At 38.9% G+C, this 13,525-nt stretch overlaps 1 protein-coding gene across 1 annotated transcript; it reads right to left on the bottom strand.

The window, feature by feature from the left end:
* Positions 1-10,310: 10,310 nt before the first annotated feature.
* On the bottom strand, positions 10,311-12,646 carry LOC116758399 (olfactory receptor 5A1; the record flags this gene model as incomplete). The annotated part of the gene is given in 3 exon segments (XM_032641207.1): positions 10,311-10,693; positions 12,306-12,477; positions 12,479-12,646. Coding segments are annotated over 3 exon segments (723 nt in total), but the record flags the coding sequence as incomplete, so codon positions are not given.
* Positions 12,647-13,525: the final 879 nt, after the last annotated feature.

Raw genomic sequence — 13,525 nt, 5'->3', positions numbered from 1 at the left:
AAACACCCTTTTAAGGGACTGCCCTGGTGGTCCAGTGGAGAAGAATCCACCTGCCAATGCACAGGGCGTGGGTTCGATCTCTGGTTGGGGAACTAAGATCTCACATGCCGTGGGGCAACTAAGCAACTACTGAGCTTGTGCGCCTCAACAGGAGAGCCCGCGTGCCACAAACTACAGAGCCCACGTGCCCTGGAGCCCGCATGCCACAACTAGAGGGAAGCCCACATGTAGCAACTAGAGAGAAGCCCACTCACTGCAACAAAGATCCGACACAGCCGAAAAATAAACAAACAAACAAAAACTCCTTTAATTTTTTTAGCTTCTTATTCACATTACATTCTGTATATGACTACTCCAGTGTTCAGGTCCCTGAGAGTCTGTCATGCTTTGGTTGTTTCTTTTGATTCTTGCTAATAATGGCTAGTTTCTTCATGAATTTTTAATTTTGAATTATGAATTTATGTTCAGCTACTTATGTGGAAATCTTGGAAGGCTCAGGTTCACTGTGCATTCCTTCAGAGAAGGCAAATATTTGCTTCTTCCAGGCATCATAAGTCATTATTAACCCTGAATTAATCTTAGTTAATTTTTCCCTTTGGAGTTTCGCATTTCATGTAGGCAATGCAAACTTGAACCCAAGACTCCTGTCAGGGTTTTGAATTCTCAGAAGAGATGATTTTTTTTCCACTCAAAGCTCAGGTTGAGGCGAACCATTTCATTGTGATCTTTGTTGTGGGATGATTTTTATCCAGTTTACCCTTCCACTGATGGAGGAGTATTCAATTCTCTGGTTTTCTGCTTTATGTTTATTTTTGGTCTTGAGGCTTTCCCTTCACTTCTTGTGAGTTCTGATATGCACTGAAGTGTATATTTGCAAGAAGCAATGCATGTGCGTGTTTAAATCAGGACTTTACTTCATGATATGTGGTCTTTCATTTTGCCTAAAATAGCACTTATTATATTTTCTCCATGAATATTGGTGGTGTATAGAAAAAAATGATGCATGTAATTTGATTTTATATGTTACCACCAAGTTAAATCCTTTTACTATTTTCAATAATGTTTCAGTGAATTCCTTATAGCATTTTGGGTATATCTTCTCAATATCTGAGAATAATGATTTTTTTCCTCCAGTTTTCCCACCTTTATATACTTTCTCATTTTTGTAGTGTGTTTGAATTGTAAGTGAATTCAAGTTTAATAATTAATATTAGTGGTGATAGTGGGCATTATTGTCTATTTATGAACAGTATTAAAATTGTTTTAATGTTTAATCATTAAGTATAATGTTTGCTATATAGTTCTTGTTGATATTATTTATTGAGGTGGTACACTTTTTTCCTCAGTTCCTGACTTCTTAGGTGTTTTGTTTCCTAGGGATGTAGGTTGAATTATAGTGAATATTTTCTGCATCACTGAGATAATTGCCTTGTTTCTTCTTTTAATCTGTAATTGCAGTGAATTATATTAATATTTCTCTTTTAATTTCTGGAATAAATTCTACTTAGTCTTGTTGCTGTGTAATACATTGCTATGTAACTTCCTAATGTTTTACAAGAATTTTACATCTATCTCTAAAGATGAGATTGGTATGTACACCTATATTAGATATGTGATATTATTAGATCTATTAGGTGCTATTATCTAGTTTATCAATAGGGTTACGCTAATCCTTATAGAATGAGTTAAGGAGCATTCTAAAATGTAAAAAATTTGGAAATTACTGGCTCCTTGAATATTTATTGGAAGTCACCTGCAAAGTTATTTAGGCCTAGTATTTTTTTAACAACTTTATTGGAGTATAATTACTTTACAATGGTGTGTTAGTTTCTGCTTTATAACAAAGTGAATCAGTTATACATATACATATATCCCAATATCTCCTTCCTCTTGCGTCTCCCTCCTACCCTCCCTATCCCACCCCTCTAGGTGGTTGCAAAGCACCAAGCTGATCTCCCTGTGTTATGCGGCTGTTTCCCACTAGCTATCTACCTTACATTTGGTAGTGTATATATGTACATGCCACTCTCTCACTTCGTCCCAGCTTACACTTTCCCCTCCCCATGTCCTCAAGTCACTTCTCTACGTCTGCATATTTATTCCTGTCCTGCCCTTAGGTTCGTCAGAACCTTTTTTTTTTAGATTCCATATATATGTGTTAGCATATGGTATTTGTTTTTCTCTTTCTGACTTACTTCACTCTGTATGACAGACTCTATGTCCATCCACCTCACTACAAATAACTCAATTTTGTTTCTTTTTATGGCTAATATTCCATTGTATATATGTGCCACATCTTCTTCATCCATTCATCTGCTGATGGGCACTTAGGTTGCTTCTATGTCCTGGCTATTGTAAATAGAGCTGCAATGAACATTGTGGTACATGACTCTTTTTGAATTATGGTTTTCTCATATACTGGTATATGCCCAGTAGTGGGACTGTTGGGTCATACGGTAGTTCTATTTTTAGTTTTTTAAGGAACATCCATACTGTTCTCCATAGTGGCTGTATCAATTCACATTCCCACCAACAGTGCAAGAGGGTTCCCTTTGCTCCACACCCTCTCCAGCATTTATTATTTGTAGATTTTTTGGTTATGGCCATTCTGACTGGTGTGAGGTGATACCTCATTGTAGTTTTGATTTGCATTTCTCTAATGATTAGTGATGTTGAACATCCTTTCATGTTTTTGTTGGCAATCTGTATGTCTTCTTTGGAGAAATGTCTGCTTAGATCTTACACCGATTTTTGGATTGCATTGTTTGTTTTTTTGATATTGAGCTGCATGAGTTGTTTGTATGTTTTGGAGATTAATCCTTTGTCAGTTGCTTTGTTTGTAAATATTATCTCCCATTCTGAGGGTTGTCTTTTTGTCTTGTTTATGGTTTCCTTTGCTGTGCAAAAGCTTTTAAGTTTCATTAGGTTCGATTTTTTTACTTTTGTTTTTATTTCCTTTTCTCTAGGAGGTGGGTCAAAAAGGATCTTTCTGTGATTTATGTCATAAAGTGTTCTGCCTATGTTTTCCTCTAAGAGTTTTATACTGTCTGGCCTTACATTTAGGTCTTTAATCCATTTTGAGTTTATTTTTGTGTATGGTGTTAGGGAGTGTTCTAATTTCATTCTTTTACATGTAGCTGTCCAGTTTTCCCAGCACCACTTATTGAGGAGGCTGTCTTTTCTCCATTGTATATTCTTGCCTCCTTTATCAAAAATAAGGTGACCATATGTGTGTGGGTTTCTCTTTGGGCTTTCTATGCTGTTCCATTGATCTATATTTCTGTTTTTGTGCCAGTACCATACTGTCTTGATTACTGTAGCTTTGTAGTATAGCCTGGGGTCAGGGAGCCTGATTCCTCCAGCTCTGTTTTCTTTCTCAAGATTGCTTTGGCTATTCGGGGTCTTTTGTGTTTCCATACAAATTGTGAAGTTTTTTGTTCCAGTTCTGTGAAAAGGAAGGACACTACATAATGACCAAGGGATCAATCCAAGAAGAAGATATAACAATTATAAATACTTAGGCACCCAACATAGGAGCACCTCAATACATAAGGCAAATACTAACAGCCATAAAAACGGGAAATTGACAGTAACACATTCATAGTAGGGGACTTTAACACCCCACTTTCACCAATGGACAGATCATCCAAAATGAAAATAAATAAGGAAACACAAACTTTAAAGGATACATTAAACAAGATTGACTTAATTGATGTTTATAGGGCATTCCATCCAAAAACAATAGAATACACATTTTTCTCAAGTGCTCATGGAACATTCTCCAGGATAGATCATATCTTGGGTCACAAATCAAGCCTTGGTAAATTTAAGAAAATTGAAATCGTATCAAGTATCTTTTCTGACCATAACGCTATGAGACTAGATATCAATTACAGGAAAATATCTGTAAAAAATACAAACACATGGAGGATAAACAATACACTACTTAATACCCAAGAGATCACTGAAGAAATCAAAGAGGAAATAAAAAAATACCTAGAAACAAATGACAATGAAAACACGATGACCCCAAACCTAAGGAATGCAACAAAAGCAGTTCTAAGAGGGAAGTTCACAGAAATACAATCCTACCTTAAGAAACAAGAAGCAACTCAAATAAACAACCTAACCTTACACCTAAAGCAATTAGAGAAAGAAGAACAAAAAAACCCCTAAGTTAGCAGAAGGAAAGAAATCATAAAGATCAGATCAGAAATAAATGAAAAAGAAATGAAGGAAACGATAGAAAAGATCAATAAAACTAAAAGCTGGTTCTTTGAGAAGATAAACAAAATTGATAAACCATTAGCCAGACTCATCAAGAAAAAAAGGGAGAAGACTCAAGACAACAGAATTAGAAATGAAAAAGGAGAAGTAACAACTGACACTGCAGAAATACAAAGAATCATGAGAGATTACTACAAGCAACTCTATGCCAATAAAATGGACAACCTGGAGGAAATGGACAATTATTAGAAATGCACAACCTTCCGAGACTGAATCAGGAAGAAATAGAAAATATGAATAGACCAATCACAAGCACTGAAATTGAAACTGTGGTTAAAAATCTTCCAACATGGGGCTTCCCTGGTGGCGCAGTGGTTGAGAGTCTGCCTGCCAATGCAGAGGACATGGTTCATGCCCTGGTCTGGGAAGATTCCCACATGCTGCGGAGTGGCTGGGCCCATGAGCCATGGCCACTGAGCCTGTGCGTCCAGAGCCTGTGCTCCATAACAGTGAGAGACGCGCGTACCACACACACACACACAAAATATCTTCCAACAAACAAAAGCCCAGGACCAGACGGCTTCACAGGCGAATTCTATCAAACATTTAGAGAAAAGCTAATACCCATCCTTCTCAAACTATTCCAAAATATAGCAGAGGGAGGAACACCCCCAAACACATTCTATGAGGCCACGATCACCCTGATACCAAAACCAGACAAAGATGTCACACAGAAAAAACTACAGGCCAATATCACTGATGAACATAGATGCAAAAATCCTCAACAAAATACTAGCAAACAGAATCCAACAGCACATTAAAAGGATCATACACCATGATCAAGTGGGGTTTATCCCAGGAATGCAAGGATTCTTCAATATACGCAAATCAATCGACATGATACACCATATTAATAAATAAAAAGAGAAAAACCATATGATCATCTCAATAGATGCAGAGAAATCTTTTGACAAAATTCAACACCCATTTATGATAAAGACCGTCCAGAAAGTAGGCATAGAGTGAACTTTCCTCAACATAATAAAGGCCATATATGACAAACCCACAGCCAACATCATCCTCAATGGTGAAAAACTGAAAGCATTTCCACTAAGATCAGGAACAAGACAAGGTTGCCCACTCTCACCACTATTATTCAACATAGTTTCGGAAGTTTTAGCCACAGCAATCAGAGAAGAAAAGGAAATAAAAGGAATCCAAATCGGAAAAGAAGAAGTAAAGCTGTCACTGTTTGCAGAGGACATGATACTATACATAGAGAATCCTAAAGATGCTACCAGAAAACTACTAGAGCTAATCAATGAATTTGGTAAAGTAGCAGGATACAAAATTAATGCACAGAAATCTCTTATATTCCTATACACTAATGATGAAAAATCTGAAAGAGAAATTAAGGAAACACTCCCACTTACCATTGCAACAAAGAGAATAAAATACCTAGGAATAAACCTACCTAAGGAGATAAAAGACCTGTATGCAGAAAACTGGAAGACACTGATGAAAGAAATTGAAGATGATACAAACAGATATAGAGATATACCATGTTCTTGGATTGGAAGAATCAACATTGTGAAAATGAATATACTACCCAAAGTAATCTACAGATTCAATGCAATCCCTATCAAACTACCACTGGCATATATTACAGAACTAGAACAAAAAATTTCACAATTTGTATGGAAACACAAAAGACCCCGAATAGCCAAAGCAATCTTTAGAATGAAAAAATGGAGCTGGAGGAATCAGGCTCCCTGACTTCAGACTATACTACAAAGTTACAGTAATCAAGACAGTATGGTACTGGCACAAAAACAGAAATATAGATCAATGCAACAGTATAGAAAGGCCAGAGTTAAACCGATGCACCTATGGTCACCTTATCTTTGATAAAGGAGGCAAAAATATACAGTGCAGAAAATACAGTCTCCTCAAAAAGTGGTGCTGGGAAAACTGGACAGCTATATGAGGAGAATGAAATCCCTAACACCATACACAAAAACAAACTCAAAATGGATTAAAGACCTAAATATAAGGCCAGACAGTATAAAACTCTTAGAGGAAGACATAGGCAGAACACTCTATGACATACATCACAGCAAGATCCTTTTTGACCCACTTCCTAGAGAATTGGAAATAAAAACAAAAATAAACAAATGGGACCTAATAAAAAGTAAAAGCTTTTTCACAGGAAAGGAAACCCTAAAGAAGATGACAAGACCACCCTCAGAATGTGAGAAAATATTTGCAAATGAAGCAACTGACAAAGGATTAATATCCAAAATTTACAAGCAGCTCAATATCAAAAAAACAAATAGCCCAATCCAAAAATGGACAGAAGACTTAAATAGACATTTCTCCAAAGAAAATATACAGATTGCCAACAAACACATGAAAGAATGCTCAACATCACTAATCGTTAGAGAAATGCAAATCAAAACTATAATGAAGTATCATCTCACACCGGTCAGAATGGACATCATCAAAAAATCTACAAACAATAAATGCTGGAGAGGGTGTGGAGAAAAGGGAACCCTTTTGCACTGTTAGTGGGAATGTAAATTGATAGAGCCACTATGGAGAACAATATGGAGTTTCCGTAAAAACTAAAAATAGAACTACCATACGACCCAGCAATCCCACTACTGGGCATATACCCTGAGAAATCCATAATTCAAAAAGAGTCATGTACCACAGTGTTCATTGCAGCTCTATTTACAATAGCCAGGACATGGAAGCAACCTAAGTGTCCATCAACAGATGAATGGATAAAGAAGATGTGGCATATATATACAATGGAATATTACTCAGCCATAAAAAAACCGAAATTGAGTTATTTGTAGTGAGGTGGATGGGCTTAGAGTCTGTCATACAGAGTGAAGTAAGTCAGAAAGAGAAAAACAAATACCATATGCTAACACATATATATGGAATCTAAGGGAAAAAAAAATGTCATGAAGAACCTAGAGGTAGGACGGGAATAAAGACACAGATCTACTAGAGCATGGACTTGAGGATATGGGGAGGGGGAAGGGTAAGCTGTGACAAAGTGAAAGAGTGGCATGGACATATATACACTAACAAATGTAAAATAGCTAGTGAGAAGCAGCCGTGTAGCACAGGGAGATCATGTAGGTGGTTTGTGACCACCTAGTGGGGTGGGATAGGGAGGGTGGGAGGGAGGGAGATGCAAGAGGGAAGAGATATGGGAACATATGTATACGTATAACTGATTCACTTTGTTATGAAGCAGAAACTAACACACCGTTGTAAAGCAGTTATACTCCAATAAAGATGTTAAAAAAAAAAGTCATGGGATAGCATGCTGCCCAGATCCCATGGTACTGGGGGAGATGTAGTGAGGAGTGAAAGATGGAGAGGTATAGCAAAAAGTAAAATGGACTTTGCAGTGCCTGGTGAGGACATTTTAACTTGGCCGCAAAGGGGAGCTCATGAATGTTCTTGAGAGCTGGCCTCAGAAACTCAAATTAATAAAGTGACAAGTGTTAAAAGAACTAAGAATGCAGGATAGTCACCCCCCAACCCCGCTCCACCACCCCCTGCACACACCCCCCACCCCCGCCCAAGATGCCTAGGTCCTAATTCCAGGAAATCGCAAATAGATTACCTCTCAGGGAAAAGGGACTTTTCAAATGTGATTGTCAGTCTTTTTTTTTTTTTTAAGTATTTTAATTTTATTGGAGTATAGTTGATGTACAAGAGTTATCAACCTTGAAATGGGGAGATTGTTCTGGATTATCTGGGTGGGCTCAGTCTAATCACAAGAGTCTTTAAAAGCAGAGAATGTTTCAGATGAGAGTAGGTGTGACATTGCTTGCTTTGAAGAGGGAGGAAGGGGACCATAAACCAAGGAATGTGGGTGGCCTCTAAAGAAGCTGGAAAAACCAAGGAAATGGATTCTATCCCAGAGCCTCCAGAAAGGAAGGCAGCCCTGCTGATACCTTGCTTTCAGCCCAGTAGGACCCCTGTCAAACTTCTAACCTACAGAACTATGAGATAATAAATTTATGTTGTTTTAAGCCACTAAGTTTGTGGTAATTAGTTACAGCAGTGATTGATAGTAAATTCACACACTCAGCTTCTTCAGATAGAACTATGTAGAGGCCACATTTTATTCTGCTTCCATGTAAGGCTGTCTCATGAGATCAGATGGAGAGTCTAGGCTATACGAACTGAGACGGGTTGGCAAGTAAGGCAGATGAGGAAGAACAAAGGTGTGTGTGTGTGTGTGTGTGTGTTTTAACTTAAAGGAGGAGAAGAAGGTAAAATTAATTGATATTGAAAAATTTGCAGATTTCCTTTAAGGTAAACTCATTCCAAAATTTTCATAAATTGAATCACTTTCTTTAGGGAGAAAGACTAATTATACTTAATCAAAAGTATTCATTTGGATTGATATATAACAGAATTCTAGCAGGTCAATTCAAAACTTCAAAGGACTAATGTATCCCTATGTCTCTAAATCTGCTCTGCTTGGTCAGTCTGGTCCCTCCATTCCATATTACATTTGAACTAATCCCAAAGACTTCCTCATATTACACTCAGCCAGCTGAGGAAACAGAAAACTAGAAGGGTCCCGGGCATAGCATCCATCAATCGAGATGATTCCTAGAATTTCCAATACGGTGCCATATAGATCCTTTCTAATGTTCAAAAGGGTAACTGATAAAGGAATTTCAGGAGAAATTACCTATTGGGTAATACCTTTGGGTATTATCCGTATGAGTCATTTTAAATTTGCTTGACCTTGAATGGGAATGGATTTAGGAGATTGAAAAACCCAGGAGACCTAAACAGAGGTCTTTCCTCTGCCATGAGTCATTTATGCTCCTCCAGATACGAAGGAAATAGTTAATCCACTTATATGAACAATGACGTAAAGTCAAATCCATATCCAATATACAACAGAGGGGAGAGGACAGAGCCACAAAGCAATGAGAGAGGGGTTTGTCAGCAGAAATATTTGTCCCTGACAACTCCACTGTAAGTGTCTTCTATGAAGAAGTAATGATAGCCTGGGATATACCTCCCAGAGATAAAGGCAAATAACACTGAATGTGGGGCTTCAAGGGATAATCCATTTGGGGACAGAAACAATTTATAGGAGCAATAGGCTCAAAGAGAAAAGAGGAACTCAGAGCGTGGTGATCAAAAGGGGGATGGAGCTGTGAAATGAAGTCCTGTGGTGGTAAAGGAATGATAGGGTTGAAATCAAGGAGATAGAAAAGTAGGCAGTTCAGGTGATTGAGACTGGGAAGAGAAGAGCATTGATGTGATGCCACTGGACTCAGATTTTCCAGGTCCCTCCGTAGGTGACATAGAAATGGCAGCAATGGGTAATGTCCTTCAGTATTTGCTTAAATAATTTTCCAGTAGCCACAATGGGAGTCCAAGAGGGATAGCTCAGAGAGAGTGTTTAATGGAGTAGGTATCTTGTTTTGCAGTTTATCTCAACTACACATAGTGTATCTTTTTGGATTCTTCCATATTCTAATAATAAGAGCTATACTCTTGTAAAAATTCAGGGCTGTTTGTTGTTGAACGTGGAAGGCAACATTTGGGTAGAGAATGGGCTCTGGAGTCAGGAAGACCTGGGTCCGAATGGGAGTTCTGCACCTTACTTCCTGTATGACCCTGGGCATGTCAGTTTTTTGTTTTTTGTGTTTGCTGGGACTTCGTTTCCTCATTTGTAACCTAGGGATAGTGCCATGTGCATTGTAGCACTTCAATGTGTATTTAATTAAATAACTTTTATGCCCGGTGCATAGTAAGTACCCAATAAAAGGTGCTTGTAATACCAATTGTGAGAATAGGTCATCCTGGGGAATTTGTTTGTTTTACTGAAGTAATCTCTTTCTCCTTTTGACTTTCCACATTGGGGTCAGTAGACAGACGACCACGAGGAACGGTGAGAGAGTCTGGCAGGAGCCTCCGTTTGCAAAATGCACACAAAACATATCACTTACCTAAGCCAGAGGTGGAGGTAGGTGTCATGGATCATTTAAGTCTCTAGCAGTTTGGAGAAATATGTTTTCAATCATGAACTAGGAAAACACTTTCTTCTTCTCCAACACCTTCCACAGGGCATCTTTGATCTCTTTGCTCGTCAAACTGTAAATGAGAAGCTTTAGAATGGGGATCACCAGCGAACAGAACACAGATACCACCTCGTCTCTGCCGAGTAAGTAGCTGGAGCTGGGTCGTAGGTACGTGAAAAGGGTCATCCCAAACAACAGAGTCACGGCCGTCAGATGCGAGGCACATGTGCTGAAGGCTTTCCTTCGACCTTCTGCAGAGCAGATCTTCAAGAAAGCAGCCACTATGTAACTGAAGGAGCTGACGAGGATGAGGAATGGTGTGTCCCCAGCAGTGACCACCGCGAGGAGCTTGCCCACTTGACTGAAGAAAGCGTTAGAGCAAGAAAGTGGCAGGACTCAAAAACAGAAATACAGATCAATGGAACAGGATCGAAAGCCCAGAGATAAACCCACTCACATATGGTAACCTTACCTTTGATAAAGGAGGCAAGAATATACAGAGGAAAAAAAAGAATATACAGTGGAGAAAAGACAGCCTCTTCAATAAGTGGTGCTGGGAAAACTGGACAGCTACATGTAAAAGAATGAAATTAGAACACTCCCTAACACCATACACAAAAATAAACTCAAAATGGATTAAAGACCTAAATGAAAGACCAGACACTATAAAACTCTTAGAGGAAAACATAGGCAGAACACTCTATGACATACATCACAGCAAGATCCTTTTTGACCCACCTCCTAGAGAAATGGAAATAAAAACAAAAATAAACAAATGGGACCTAATGAAACTTAAAAGCTTTTGCACAGAAAGGAAACCATAAAGAAGATGAAAAGACAACCCTCAGAATGGGAGAAAATATTTGCAAATGAAGCAACTGACAAAGGATTAATCTCCAAAACATACAAGCAACTCATGCAGCTCAATATCAAAAAAAAAAAAAAAAACCCAATCCAAAAATGGGCAGAAGACTTAAATAGACATTTCTCCAAAGAAGACATACAGATTGCCAACAAACACATGAAAGAATGCTCAACATCATTAATCATTAGAGAAATGCAAATCAAAACTACAATGAGATATCATCTCACACCGGTCAGAATGGACATCATCAAAAAATCTACAAACAATAAATGCTGGAGAGGGTGTGGAGAAAAGGGAACCCTCTTTCACTGTTGGTAGGAATGTAAATTGATAGAGCCACTATGGAGAACAGTATGGAGGTTCCTTAAAAAACTAAAAATAGAACTACCATACGACCCAGCAATGCCACTACTGGGCATATACCCTGAGAAAACCATAATTCAAAAAGAGTCATGTACCAAAATGTTCATTGCAGCTCTATTTACAATAGCCAGAACATGGAAGCAACCTAAGTGTCCATCAACAGATGAATGGATAAAGAAGATGTGGCACATATATACAATGGAATATTACTCAGCCATAAAAAGGAATGAAACTGAGTTATTTGTAGTGAGGTAGATGGACATAGAGTCTGTCGTACAGAGTGAAGTAAGTCAGAAAGAGAAAAACAAATACCTTATGCTAACACATATATATAGAATCTAAAAAAAAAAAAAAAGAAAAAAAATGGTCAGAAGAACCTAAGGGCAGGACAGGAATAAAGACACAGACATAGAGAATGGACTTGAGGATACGGGGAGGGTAAAGGGTAAGCTGTGACAAAGTGAGAGAGTGGCATGGACATATATACATTAACAAATGTAAAATAGATAACTAGTGGGAAGCAGCTGCATAGCTCAGGGAGATCAGCTCAGTGCTTTGATCACCTAGTGGGGTGGCATAGGGAGGGTGGGAGGGAGGGAGACGCAAGAGGGAGGAGATATGGGAACATATGTATATGTATAACTGATTCACTTTGTTATAAAGCAGAAACTAACACACCATTGTAAAGCAATTGTACTCCAATAAAGATGTTAGAAAAATAAATAAATAAGGATGGCTTCACTCACATGAGAAAAAAAAAAAAAAAGAAAGTGCCAGGACTGGTGGGAGGTCACAGAAGAAATGGTTGACGATTTTGGGTCCGCAGAAGTGGAGCTGAAACATGAAGCTGGCTTGGACCAGGGAGTTCAGGAAGCCACTGACATAGGCCCCAACCACAATGCGTGTACAGAGGCCCTGGGACATGACAGCAGTGTACAGCAGGGGGACAGGAAATGGTGGCGTATCAGTTGTACGCCATAGAAATCAGGAGGAAGCACTCAGTTAGACATATGCCGACAAAGAAAAAGAACTGAGCAGCACAGCCCAAGAATGATATGGTCTTCTGCTCCTGGAAGATGCCAGTGAGCATTTTGGGAGAGGCCACAACAGCGAGAGGCCCGCGTACCGCAAAACAAAACAAAAACAAAACAAAACAAAAAAACAACTCACCCTACAATTTAGGCATACTTCTACCAGGTGGTAGCAACATTCCATAGTGGGGCTAAACTAGTAGGCATCTCTGAACATAATGGTTTGTTAATAGTTATCTCAGTTGTAACCATGCTGTTTGGGTTTTTTCTTTTTTTTTTTTCCTCGGTAAGCGGGCCTCTCACGGCTGTGGCCTCTCCCGTTGCGGAGCACAGGCTCTGGACGCGCAGGCTCAGCGGCCATGGTTCACGGGCCCAGCCGCTCCGCGGCATGTGGGATCTTCCCGGACCGGGACACGAACCCGTGTCCCCTGCATCGGCAGGCAGACTTTCAACCACTGCGCCACCTGGGAAGCCCGAGAAGATAGGCTTTTTTGCAGTTTACCCAACTACCCAGGAGAAAGTAATGCTCATTCATTAATAATAATTAAATCTAGTGCTTAAGATGGGGATTGGCACAAGACGAATAAAGCAAAAATGATCTGGGGTTTACAGTAAGCCAAGTGTTAAATAAAACTTTGCAAAGAAGTTTATTCATTATGGAGCATATACACAGATCAGATATACATCAAACAGAATATTTTTGTCACTAAAAGAATCAGATATTTTATAGCTATTTGAAACAGGACGAGGTACATCTGTCTCCAGGGGGCGGCTAGCTAGCTGGAGATAAATTCACTTTAGTAACATTACCACAACTCAGGGTGTGGTGCTCATTTTGCAACGTCTGAAAATATTTTCCAGATGGCCTGAAGTTAACCACGCTCAGAATAGCTGGCTGCATAAGCCAGTATGCCATTTTTAGTTTTCAGTGAAGAACAAAGCCCCCAAGTTTGTACTTGTGC

This window comes from Phocoena sinus, chromosome 8 (assembly GCF_008692025.1).
Source record: "Phocoena sinus isolate mPhoSin1 chromosome 8, mPhoSin1.pri, whole genome shotgun sequence".
NCBI lineage: Eukaryota > Metazoa > Chordata > Mammalia > Artiodactyla > Phocoenidae > Phocoena > Phocoena sinus.
Note: the sequence above shows the minus strand (reverse complement) of the source record. Positions and strands in the feature narration are given on the sequence as shown.